This window comes from Schistocerca nitens, chromosome 1 (assembly GCF_023898315.1).
Source record: "Schistocerca nitens isolate TAMUIC-IGC-003100 chromosome 1, iqSchNite1.1, whole genome shotgun sequence".
NCBI lineage: Eukaryota > Metazoa > Arthropoda > Insecta > Orthoptera > Acrididae > Schistocerca > Schistocerca nitens.
In genome coordinates this window covers 195,142,205-195,155,798 of record NC_064614.1, presented here as the reverse complement: position 1 = coordinate 195,155,798, position 13,594 = coordinate 195,142,205, and the positions used below count along the sequence as shown (strand labels likewise).

At 44.8% G+C, this 13,594-nt stretch overlaps 1 protein-coding gene across 3 annotated transcripts in view; it reads right to left on the bottom strand.

Annotated features, from left to right (window-relative positions):
- LOC126245358 (leucine-rich repeat-containing protein 15) overlaps window positions 1-13,594 on the bottom strand; it is a 142,756-nt gene that overhangs the window by 35,488 nt on the left and 93,674 nt on the right. For all 3 annotated transcript variants that reach the window (XM_049948309.1, XM_049948308.1, XM_049948307.1), the window contains one exon: window positions 11,139-11,296. In XM_049948309.1, coding sequence (XP_049804266.1) covers window positions 11,139-11,296 — 158 coding nt within the window. The remainder of the gene's footprint in view (window positions 1-11,138; window positions 11,297-13,594) is intronic.

Here is a 13,594-nt window from a genome sequence, read left to right as displayed (position 1 = left end):
AATTTTTTAAATATTGTACCATCGATTCATGGGTGCATGATCGCTTCGTAGAAGCTCAACAAAATTTCCAGCAAGTTACTGCCAGAAACCTGCAGCAGTGGGCCTTGGGCGCTGCAAGTCAGTCCCCAGATTTCAACTTCAAAGCTTCAAAAACATGGGTCACCGAATTTAAAAAGAAGCATGGGATTCGGCAACGGAAAATCACAAAATTTGTTTCCCGGAAAGAGACGGCTACCCAAGACTAAATTTTGGCCGCAGCGGACATATTTCGGTTCAAATGGCTCTGAGCACTATGGGACTCAACTGCTATGGTCATAAGTCCCCTAGAACTTAGAACTACTTAAACCTAACTAACCTAAGGACAGCACACAACACCCAGCCATCACGAGGCAGAGAAAATCGCTGACCCCGCCGGGAATCGAACCCGGGAACCCGGGCGTGGGAAGCGAGAACGCTACCGCACGACCACGAGATGCGGGCCGGACATATTTCGGATCCAGACGCGAACGTTGATAACTAACTTCGACAAAGATTTCATAATTAATACTGATCAAACAGGTATCTAAAGAGCTGTTCACAAATGTCATATGACATGATGATAGAATATGATAATCTTATATATGATAAACACAGATTTCGTATAATTCTTATATAAACGATATTTTTATATTTTATTTGTCAGGGTGCCAGTACCAGTCCACGTTCAACAGAACTCTCGCCGAAAAAGGGTCAAAGGCTGTCCTGGTAACCCGACACGACATGAACAAGGTGACGCATTCGTATACGGCACAATATTCAATCACGATGTCTGGACGAGTCTTGCCTCTTGTTTTCGTATGCCTCCAAGAGTCCACAGGTACGTTTGGACCCAGAGTACAGAAGACAGTCGACGAGTACGCCAAGAAGTATACCAACGTTGTTATTACATCCTCCAAAGTCGGTAAACTAACAACGGGTTTGTTCATGGACTTCTTGCGTAATGCTTTGCAACCATACGTACAAAAGAAAGAATTTCTCTTTCTGATCGAATCTTGGGGTGGGCAAACGAACCCGGCGTTATACGATGAGATGTTCCAGGACGATAAGAAGTTACCAACGTGCGCTATAAAAGTCATTCCTCCAAATTGCACTCCTCTCGTCCAACCGTGTGACGTGTATTTTTACCGGCAGGTAAAAAATTTGATCAAGCGCCTTCAAAATTGTGCTCTTTTGATGGAGCGAAACCGTGACATCAACTCCAGAGACGATTGTATAAAAATCCAATCCATCGTCCACCACCATTTGTCTTCTCCGATTTTTGCCGATATGATACGGTACGCGTGGTATGCATCAAACCTGACGAACGATAGAACAATTTTTCAGAATGTCAATCAGGTGTGTTTCCCAACAGATAATTTAAAAAACAATTGTTCTTGTAAAAACGCATCGTTTATCAGATGTGCTCGATGTCGTGCTGTTTTCTGCTTTCCATGTTTCTATGATAACTATCACTCTGGTTCGTGCGATACTCCAGCTACTTCTGGTCACTAATTGTTAATTATGTGCGAGTGTATACCGAACTTTTCAATAAATTGTATCCACTTGAATATTATTTGTGATATTGTGTTTTATTTCAAGTATTATTTTACCACGATGAACGACTTTCAATAACTTATTATATGTATTTTAAATTTGTGTTGCAAGTGACTGCCGGGAATTTTTATATATATATATATATATATATATATATATATATATATTTGGATTACAAAAACAGATAATAAAAAAAAAGTTGCGTGGCGCGAGATTCGATCCGGCGACCTTCGGATTACAAACCCGAGCACTTAACGCTGCGCCACGACACTGTATAAAATTATTAATCGTAGAGAGTATTTCACCGCAACGGTTTCTTTTAACTGTTGATTTTCTCGACAACGGCTGAGAAGTGCATCTTGGTGCTTTGCCACATTACACCTCTGGCCATGAGTTTTTATTATGCGCAGTATGAGTCGAATCTGAATTTCACAATTGGCGGCCTCCCCTTGTCAGTAAAGCAGCAAATTATGAGAAGTAAAACGGTGAAATCAGCTTGTAGATCACTGTAGGTATAAGAGAACCACTCAGTTTAATTCTGTGGGCGTATCAGAGTAAGGGTGACGTACTGGCATGCCGACGGCCCAGCTCCTAATGTTGCAAGCTCGCATGCGGCTGGTGGCAGCAGGGCTCGTAGCTGCCAGACAGGTGCGCAGAGCTGAGGTGACAAAAGTCATGGGATAACAAAACGCTCATGTACAGATGGCGGTAGTGACGCGTACACGAGGTATAGAAGGGCAGTGCATTGGCGACACTGTCTTCCAAGCCAAGGCACACTGCCGACTCTGTCTCCTCAAGCTCCTTTCTGGCCGCACATGGGGTCTGGACCCCTCCACCATTCTCCACACCTATAAATCCCTCCTCCGCCCTATCCTCTGCTACGCCCACCCTGCCTGGATCTCCGCTCCTCCTACCTTTTACAAATCTCTTCAAATCCTAGAAAACCATGCCCTTCGCCTCGCCGTTCACATCTGTCTCCCCTCCCCCATACAGATCATGTATGACCTCATTCAATTCTCGCACCTCTTCCTTTTCCTCGAACAGATACGGATCCTCTACAGCTCCTGTAAACTTGATCCCCCTCACCTGCTTGTCTCTCCCATCCTCTCCCACCCCCATCCGTTGCCACTCCTCTATTCCCACGCCCCACCTGCTCTCCATCTCTCCACTCTCCATATCCTCGCCCAAGGTGGCTTCCATCAACTCCCCCTCCCTGATGATGACCTCATCCCCTCCATCTACCCCTCCTACCAACTTTGATCCTCCCCTTCCACCCTCTGTGTTTTTTTCCAAGGGCACCCTCTCTCCCTTCTCTCTTCCTCCCTCCCTCCTCCCCAGGCTTCCCCTACCCCTCTACCTTCTTTCCTCCCCCACCCATCTCCTCTGCCACTGGCATCTACACCCTCCCCTCTCCCTCCTCCCCCACCTTCTTTCCTCCCCCACCCATCTCCTCTGCCACTGGCATCTACACCCTCCCCTCTCCCTCCTCCCCCACCTTTTCCCCTTTTGGCAGGTTCCCGGACTCGTACACGTACAGTGAACATTCGCGCGCTGGAGATCGTCGCCAGTGTTTGTGTGTGCCATCGTGTTACTGATTCAGTGTTTTGTCGTTTGTGCTCCTTCGTTCACGTGTGTCATTCCTGTCGTCTCTGTTAGTGTCCGAGTGCTGAGCGTTTTTATTTGGACGTTGCACCTGCAAACGACTTCATGTATTTTAAATTTGTGTGTCTACTGTTGTCTATCGACCGTGTTGATTCGTTTTTCGATGTCTCCACTTGTACTGAACGTATTATCTGTGGCCGAATAGCGGCGTAGTTTTGCCGCTGCCGGCCTACCTTGTATGAGGTTTCAAAATGACAACAAAGTAAAATAAAAAAAAGCGACGCTGTCGTTTGTACTCAGGTGATTCATGTGAAAAGGTTTCCGACGTGATTATGGCCGCACGACGGGAATTAACAGTCTATGAACAGGGAGTGGTAGTTGGAGCTACACGCATGGAACATTCCATTTCGGAAATCGTTAGCGAATTCAATATTCCAAGATCCACAGCGTGAAGAATGTTTCGAGAATACCATATTTCATGCGTTATCTCTCACAATGGACAACGCAGTGACCGGCCTACACTTAACGACCGAGAGCAGCGGCGTATGTGTAGAGTTTTCAGTGCCAACAGACAAGCAAAACTGCCTGAGATAACTGCAAAAATCAATGTGGCACGTACGGCGAACGCATCCGTTAGGATAGCGCGGGGAAGTACGTTAATGGGCTATAGCAGCAGACGACCGACGCGAATGCCTTTGCTACCTGGACGAAATCGGCTGCAGCATATCCCCTGGGCTCGTGACCACATCGGTTGAACCTTAGACGACAGGAAAACTGTTGCCTCGTCAGACAGGACCCGATATCAGTTGGTAAGAGCTGATGATAGGTTTCGAATGTGGCGCAGACCCTACGATGCTATGGACCCTGCTTGTCAACAAGGCACTGTGTAAGATGATAGTGGTTCCATAACAGTGTGGGCTGTGTTTACATGGGATGAACTGTGTCTTCTTGTTCAATTGAACCGACCATTGACTGGAAGTGGTTATGTTCGGCTATCACTTCCCAAACAGCGATGAAACTGTTATGGACAACAATGCTTCATGTCACCGGGTAACAATTGTTCACGATTAGTTTGAAGAACATTCTGGACAACTCGAGCGAATGATTTGCCCAAGCAGATCGCTCGACTTTAACCCCATCCAACATTTATGCGACGTAATGGAGAGGTCAGTTCGTGCACAAAAATCCTGCACCGGCAACACATTCGCGATTATGGACGGCTGCAGATGCAGCATTGCTCAGTATTTCTGCAGCGGACTTCCGACGACTTGTTGAGTACACGCTGCATTACGCCTCGCGAAAGGAGGTCCGACACGATGTTAAGGGGTATCCCATGACTGTTGTCACCTGAGTGTAAAGCTACAAGTTAAGATGTGTTTTTAGAGGGAGGACATCCCTTCACTTGGCTTCGGACGCTTGAGTCCATGAGGTGTCGCATTTCTGTGGATGGTGGGGGAATGGCCACCTTTATTAAAATTCGGTTTCGTGTTCCGCTCTATACACCATGATAATGAAGATCAGAGCTGCAAGTCTATTTGATATCCAGTAACTGAATGTGGCTGACTTCACGCTCAGCGCTCATAGGTGAGGAGAGGGACGGCCACTGTTAGAGGAGAAGGGGTGGATCGCTCTACCCGGACAGACAAGTGGAAGTGATTTTCTCTCGAAATGACCGAATTACCTTTGTTAACGCTCATCCCGAGCGAGAAATGTGTGAGTTACGTTCGCGTAGGAAGCGACTTTGAACATGCGCTGTAAGTGTATTTTGCTGGTGATAAACTGAAGAGTTTAGACGCAAACGAAGAGCCAAGCGAATGTTGGTTGCGTCATACCACGTCTGAGAACGCAGTGCAGGTGATTTGCGGCGCTCTTGTAGGCTGTGCTTTACTCAAGTGTTGTATTGAGAACGTCGCTGAAGACAGTGTGGTTGCGAAATACCGTTTACCGTAGTGACATCCGTTTGGGGAATAATTAGCTGTCGCTTTCGGCCATCCAAATTATCCTGGCCGGATTTCACAGCTCCCGTGTGGTATGGCAAGGCGCCCGCATCTCGTGGTCGTGCGGTAGCGTTCTCGCTTCCCACGCCCGGGTTCCCGGGTTCGATTCCCGGCGGGGTCAGGGATTTTCTCTGCCTCGTGATGGCTGGGTGTTGTGTGCTGTCCTTAGGTTGGTTAGGTTTAAGTAGTTCTAAGTTCTAGGGGACTGATGACCATAGATGTTAAGTCCCATAGTGCTCAGAGCCATTTGAACCATTTTTTGTAAGGCGAGGCACAGAGTACTGAAAAAGTTCGCGACAAAGATTAGCGGTGTTGGGGCGTTAAAATCTTATATGAGTGAAGGGCTGTACAAGGCATTGGTCTGATGGTAGCGCCCCTTCTCGAAAACGATAACGTCCCACTTCTTTTTCCAGTCGCTTGGAACTTTTCGCTGTTCCAGTGATCAACCATGACGTTCTACTACAAGAGGACCAAGTAGGTTATGTATTTGGTTGGGCCAAGGTTGAAAGCAATGGTACATGAAAATGATGTGAGATGTAGGAGTAGTTTCTAAGAGGTGAAATGTGGATGACGGAGGATGTGAAGGATTCTAGTTAGACAGAAAGAAGGGGGTAGCCATTTCTGGGAAGGGACGAGTGGGATATGTTACAGTTCACAAATGGATACCGTTAAGGTCTTATTTCTCGCTATACGAGTGGAGAGCGATTAAAATTTCTCTGGGAAACTATGTACAGTGTTTGTAAATGAGAGAAGGTGAGAAGTGGAGACACCTGGTTAGAAGTTTCAATGATGGGAGATACGATGGAATGTTAGAATTCAAGTCTATGACAGAAATAGAACAAACTGTAGTGTCCCAGGTGTTTGAGCAGGTGTGGGTTGTTGTTGTTGTTATTGTTGTTGTTGTTGTTCTTATTGTTGTGGTCTTCAGTCCGAAGACTGGTGTGATCCAGTTCTCCATGCTAATCTATCCTGTGCAGGCCACTTCATCTCCGAAAAAATGTTGCAACCTACACCTTTCTGAATCTGCTTACTGTATTCATGTCTTGGTCTCCTTCTACGATTTTTATCCCATCACATTTCCCTCCATCGCGAAACTGGTGATCCCTTGATGTCTCAGAACGTGTTCTGTCAACCGATGCCTTTTTTTGGTCAAGTTGTGCCACGAATTTCTTGTCTCCCCCTTCTATACAATATTTCCTCATTAGTTACGTGATCGACCCACCTAACGCTCAGCATTCTTCCGTAGTACCACATTTCGAAAGCTTCTGCTCCCTATCTAAACTGTTTATCGTCCATGTTTCACTTCCATACGTGGCTACACTCCGGACAGGTACCTTCAAAAATGCCTACCTAAGCCGGCCAGTGTGGCCGAGCGGTTCTAGGCGCTTCAGTCTGCAACCGCGCGACCGCTACGGTCGCAGGTTCGAATCCTGTCTCGGGCATGGATGTGTGTGATGTCCTTGGGTTAGTTAGGTTTAAGTAGTTCTAAGTTTTAGGGGACTGATGACCTCGGATGTTAGGTCCCATAGTGCTCAGAGCCATTTGAACCATTTTTTTTGTTCTTTCGGATACGTCCGAAAAAACAGGCACCACGTAGTCATATAACTTAACTGAAGTGTTTTCCTCGTTCAGGAAGGGTTCCCTGTGTGAAGTCTGAAAAGGAAGCAAGAAGGATGCCACCAAATCACAAGCACCTGGAGATACCTAAACGAGGCACAGGTACTCCCGTTACAAGTGAGTGAGTTTGTTTTTGTGCGGTTGCTTTCTTGACTACTCAGGAACAAACACAAACAGTACAAACATTACGGTGAGGTAACTGCATTGGGAATTGCCACAGCATGAAACACGTGAGGATGAGACGGATGTCCCTGAGTTATAAGTCAGCCATCACAAGATCGGAAATTTTCAACCCGTACGAATATTGGCACGCATAGGTGGTTGGTCATTGGATGGGGTTCCAAACTGAGCCACCAATAACAAAGCACTGCAGCAGAAAATTTGTCACTTTGAGGGAGGAAATGAGGGAGACGAGGAAGAGACGAGGAACGGAACTGTGAGGCAGGAGCAGCTACAGGAGATTAAGAGAGGTTCAGCCAGTCGGACAGACAGTGAGAGAAACAATAGGTCAATTAGTCAGTGAGCAATGTGAGGAGGAAGCAGTCAGTAAGTCAGCAATGCGGAGTTAGAGGAATCAATAGATACAGTGAGTTTGCCTTCTGTAATTATGTCAACCAATTGTCAACTCAGTCTTCAGATTTGAGTAAGGTCCCTACCTTCATCCTGATGTTTATCGTCTCTTTGTGACATTCAATTTCGCTCCAGGTTCTGTGGACGAACGTTTGTGGTCTGGTGCTTGGATCTTTAATCATGTGACTGCACTTTCCTTGTCTGACCCCAGCCTCCATACATTACGCAAACACCAAGCACTTACTGCAGAACACAGTCGGCGGCAATGCGAGCATAATAGCACAGCGTCGGACGACAGCCACGCGCTGTCTGCGGGATTGAGGCGGGTGGTGATCCAGCGTGGAAGAAGCGACGAGATAAGACGGAAAGCCACACAACACAGAAGGTGCAAGCCGCCAGCTCTTAGTCATGAGAGACGTGTTGCCCTAACATCGCATATGTCAGACACGTTAATATGGAAAACTGGCTTTGTCGAGTGGTGAGATGACATAGTGAAATCTCTCTCTACTTGCCCAGTTACTGACTCTTATCTATTCCCAATCAAATCAGCCCTGAGTTTTATATTTGTGTTAATGATATGAAAATAAACATATGTGTTCCACGTTTAATCCTTTAATTAATTCGTTTTATTTGCAAATTACTTTGCATCTCAGTTTCTTCAGTTTGCTATATTTAGGCGCCCAGGTTGGGGCGTCTGATTTGTCATTCCCTGCATCCCTTTTGAATTCATTTATACTACATCCTCTTTCTAGAAATAGATGCTAAATTTTCGTTTCACCTTCTTCTTGAATACATGATTGTATCGTATCATTCAACTCACCTCCATTACCTACAGGGGGCGAAAGGATATTTTACAACTTGTACAGAAACCAGGCGACAGTTATAAGAATTGAGGGGCGTGAAAGGGAGGCGGTAGTTGAAAAGTGAGTGAGAGATGTTATTCAGTACGTACGTTGAACAAGCAGTAAAGGAAACCAAAGAAATATTTGGAGCAGGAAGTAAAGTTCAAGGAGAAGAAATAAAAACTTTGACGTTTGTCGGTAACACTCCAATTCTGTCAGAGACACAAAGGACTTGAAAAATCAGTTGAACGGAATTGACAGTGCCTTGAATGGAGGATTAAGACGAACATCAATACATCGAAACAAGGATAATTGAATGTAGTCGAATTATATCAGGTGATGATAAGGAAATCAGATTCCGAAACGAGGTCGTCAGTCGCCTAGAACTTAGAACTACTTAAACCTAACTAACGTAAGGACATCACATACATCCATGCCCGAGGCAGGATTCGAACCTGCGACCGTAGCAGTCGCGCGGTTCTGGACTGAAGCGCCTAGAACCGCTCGGTCACAGCGGCCGGCTCCGAAAGAACCGACATCACACATTTATGTAATTGATTCGCCTCGATGGGTAATGGATCCACTACTCTCAGTGCGGATGCACATTTACTTTCTACCTCCTGTGGGAATCTCAAAGTAGCGAGCATGAGGACTTGGACGAGGACTGTGCATAAGTGGCGATGGGTAGGTATGTCGATCGGTCGAGAGGCGTGCCGCGATATTCCGCCCAATTGTAATAAACACTGTGTCCGGGTGACGCAACTGCGGGAGATCCTGGGCTCGAATCCCGATCCGGCACTCGTTTTCACTTGTCGCCACTGCTTCCGCATAAAGTTCGATGCAGCTAACAACAACAATTTCTTCCCTTTCCTTTCTCACCCGTCTGCCCTCAATTTACGCTCCAGTTAAGCCATCCATATCTGTCTGCTTTCTGGGAAAGTCTGGTGCACCGGTTGTCGCTTGTATGTCCCTCTCGTTTTCAACGTCCGGCAACAAAGTGTTACAAGGGGTCAGTAACTAACACAAGCGATTTCAGCAATGTTCCGTTTACAACTATTAATTTTGCTCAAGTTAATTAGCTATTAGGCAATTTTGACTTTAGCATCATTGTAAAACAGCAATATGTAGCACTAGAATGTAACACTAGGATGTTGTTGCAACGTGAAGAACAATATTTCAGGAAATAATTTCTCATTCTACTGCTGAATGCGGGCTGTTTTGAAATTTCCAGCGAGGTTAAGGCTGCATTCCACACCGGGACGTGGAGCCAGATCCTAGGCTTTGCTGGGCAATGCTCTTATTGGCTGAGCTATCCAAGAAAGACTCCCAATCAGTTCACACCACTGCAGTTCTGTCTGTACATCCATAGTGTTTTCCAGATTTCAGGAAGTTCTATTTATATCTTGCTTGACCAACACTCCGGCAAGATGGGATCATCCTATCAAAAACCTAGGTTCGAGTCCCTGTTTGGTACACAATACTAATATATCATAAAGTCTGAAAACAGAATAGATTTCACCACAGAACGAGATATTAATTCAGAAAACAAGTCTTCGGCTGAGGGCAAGTCCTTTCTTTGCAATATCCTTCCTGCCAATAATGTTAGCCCAGTCAGGTGTGCCAGACAGCTTCTGTGAATATTTAAAGTGGAAGCGAAGTATTGGAGGAACTGAATCTTAAGACGTGTCGTCAGTCGTGCCTGCATATCTTAGCCAATAAGAGCACTGTCCTCGAAAGGCAAGGATGCGGGTTTGGGCCCTGGTTTGGCACACAGGTCTCATCTGCCAAGGAGTCTGAACGATAATATAATCGTCATAACGCGTCTCACATTACAAGAACGTATGATGTTCGTCTACTGTGTTCTGCTATTTGACATGTTCTTTATCACGTTGCAACTACGTCCTCTTATCTGCGCACTGCAAGAAAACTGTCGGTTCGGTGTCTGATTGGACTAGTTGCATCGATAGAAATCAAATGACATCGATCGGAAATTGTTGCTTTCTTATTGTTGCCAACGTTATCGATTCATCTGCTGTCTTTAGCCATGTCGCCGAGTGTCTTCTTGGAGTGTGAGAATAATATGGTCTAGTGCTGCGTGCGTCTCTTGGCAACGACGCTAACATATACAGTTTAGTGCCTTGTTCCGCTGCTTGATAATGAAGCTAACGAGACTAGCCAACAGAAATGAACAGGAATAAAATTAGCAGCTGTGAGCCGAAAATGACTTCTTTTACAATATTTGTCGGGGTTGTGAGCCCATTATATACGAAAATCTTGAGTTCAGAATTTGACTGACAGGTAAACACTTTTTCCCCTTAATGTCAGGCATAAAAATCACATGGGATGAAAAATTAAACTCTCCCTGGAGACTGCTAATTCCCATCGTGCTGCCATAAGCTCGTCGAAAACCGTTTCACATGAATCACCCTGGTACAGATGAAAGCTTCGCCAACGCACTGCCTTTTATACGCGATACCAACGCGCTGTGTGTATGTTAATTTCGTTATACCATGACTTTTGTCACCCCAGTGTGCACTATTCTCTCGCGCCTCCACATAGACGTATTTTACTGCATTGATTCCATACAAACGTCTAACACATGCACATTCCTCCACGTTCATGACGTACTTCAGCGTCGAGAGTCACGAGAGGAATCGGTATCAGCTCTACACCTCCCACAGCGCTCCGAACCGAACAGTGTGTTCTTTTAAGGGAATGGCTAATGCTTTATCCGATGAACTTAACTTAAGCAGTGAGAACAGATTTTGCGTCGTTCCTGGAAACAATTGCTAAGAGCATTTTCCGCGAAAGGCTGGAACTTGGTTTCGAGTCCCGGTGCTACACTCATTTGTGAAGTGACGGTACGTTTGACACTGTTTTATACATGGGGATTCGGTTCTAAATTATCTACGCGAGTTAGGGTGATTATGAGCCTTACTTGACCGTCTGCCTCTCACTGACGGTGAGAATGGGCGGTGACGACGCCGTCAGGTTGTCCCACAGGTAGCGGAAGTCTGGCGCACCGCAGTCGCAACGCCACGGGTTGTCGTGCAGAGTCAGGTGCACTAGGTTCTTCAGGCCAGTCACCATTGACGACTACAATAGTACAAACAGCACAAATTAACAGTGAATTCACAAGTCAGCTAATGATATTATATGGTGGAGTTGAGGGCCACGCATGGACAGACATTGAAACAAAAATAACAGAAGAAATACATGGGTTGAGAACTACCGGCTTGGTGCGTAAGTTGATAATGTTTTTTCGTGTGGTTCAAATGGCTCTGAGCACTATGGGACTCAACTGCTGAGGTCATAAGTCCCCTAGAACTTAGAACTACTTAAACCTAACTAACCTAAGGACAACACACACATCCATGCCCGAGGCAGGATTCGAACCTGCGACCGTAGCGGTCGCGCGGTTCCAGACTGTAGCGCCAGAACCGCTCGGCCACCAGCGGCCGGCTTTTTTTTCGTATGTTTAACGACAAATGACATAACAAAGACTTAAGTCAACAACAATATACTCTCCTTCACTGTTTACTTTTTCAAACCAACAGCTCAATTAATGGAATCAATACTAGAAATAAGAAAAATCTTCACAAGGATTTAAAGTCACTTAGTCTTGTACAAAAAGGTGTGCATTATTCAGGAACACACATTTTCAATAACTTGCAAGCAGTCATAAAAAGCTTAACAACCAATGAAATTCAGTTTAATAGAAGCCTAAAGGATTTATTGGTCCTTCTACTCCATTGATGAATTTCTCAGTAGAACCAACTGATATATATATATATATATATATATATATATAACTTCTGCACAATTTTAGTGCAGTAATATGTTCATTGTAAATAAGTGTGTGTGTGTGTGTGTGTGTCTTTAAGTACAATCTAACTTCTGCACCATATCAGTGCAGTAATGTGTTCATTGTAAATAAGTATTATAGTAGTTGTATTACACGTTTATTACCTTATAAATAAATAAAAAACTTTTTTATTTTAAATTCAGTGCATTAGTATTTGTAAAATGATCCTTTCATATAGTGTTCATTAAAAAATGACGATCATTCCACTTGGGACCTGTAGAATGGTACATTAACTTATTTGTTTGAGTTGTAAATATTTGTCATGTATTGTTGTTTTTTCTGACATGTTCTACATCATGGAGGACCTCCTCACTACGGATCAATTGGAATGAAAGTAAATCTAATCTAATCTAATCTTACAACAGTCTGCCAATCCTGGGTAACTTTTCGATCCCGCGAGAGTAGAAATCGTGTGATTCTAGGGGGAAGGACTCGTCGAGCTATGTTCAGAACATATTTTCATCCAAGAAGGAAGTCCCTTAAAGGTTGTTCTCTGGAGAACGGTGGAGGTGAAAATCTGAGGGCGGAAGACCAGGTAGGTAAGATTGGTGAAGAATGACTTCACAACCCAACTTCTGTACAGTATTATTTGACAGTCTAACAGAATGCAGGCGGGCGTTATCGTAGAGTAGTACGATTTCACGCAGTGTTCCTGGTCGTTTTTCTTGGATTGCGTCTGCAAGACGTCCTAATTGTTGACAATCAATGTCAGCAGTGACGGTCACACCTCGGTCAAACAATTCGTGGTACATCACACCGTGCCGTTCCACCAGATGCATAACATTATCTTTTGTGGATGTGCGCAGCTCTTTGTACGGGGAGTTGCTGCTTTGTTTGGGCTCAGCCATTCCCTTCTTTGACTTATGTTAGCATAAAGACACCATTTCTCGTCACCAGTAACGATAAAGGATAGAAATGGCTGTGTTTCCCACGAGGCACCCGATAATTTTTTGTGATTTTGGCTTACAAGGGGAGGCCGCCAATTGTGAAATTCAGATTCGATTCATACTGCGCATAATAAAAGCTCATGGCCAGAGGTGTAATGTGGCAAAGCACCAAGATGCACTTCTCAGCCGTTGTCGAGAAAATCGACAGTTAAAAGAAACCGTTGCGGTGAAATACTCTCTACGATTAATAATTTTCCACAGCGTCGTGGCGCAGCGGTAAGCGCTTGGGTTCGTAATCCGAAGGTCGCCGGATCGAACCTCGCGCCATGCGATTTTTTTTATTATTAGTTTTTTGTAATTCATATATATATATATATATATATATATATATATATATATATATATATATTTGAATTACAAAAACCAAAAAATAAAAAAAAATAAAAGTTAAATGCTGCGAGATTCGATCCTGCGACCTTCGGATTACAAACCCGAGCGCTTACCGCTGCGCCACGACGCTGAGGTTCAAATGGCTCTGAGCACTATGGGACTCAACTGCTGAGGTCATTAGTCCCCCGACGCTGAGGAAAATTATTAATCGTAGAGGGTATTTCACCGCAACGGTTTCTTTTAACTGTCGAT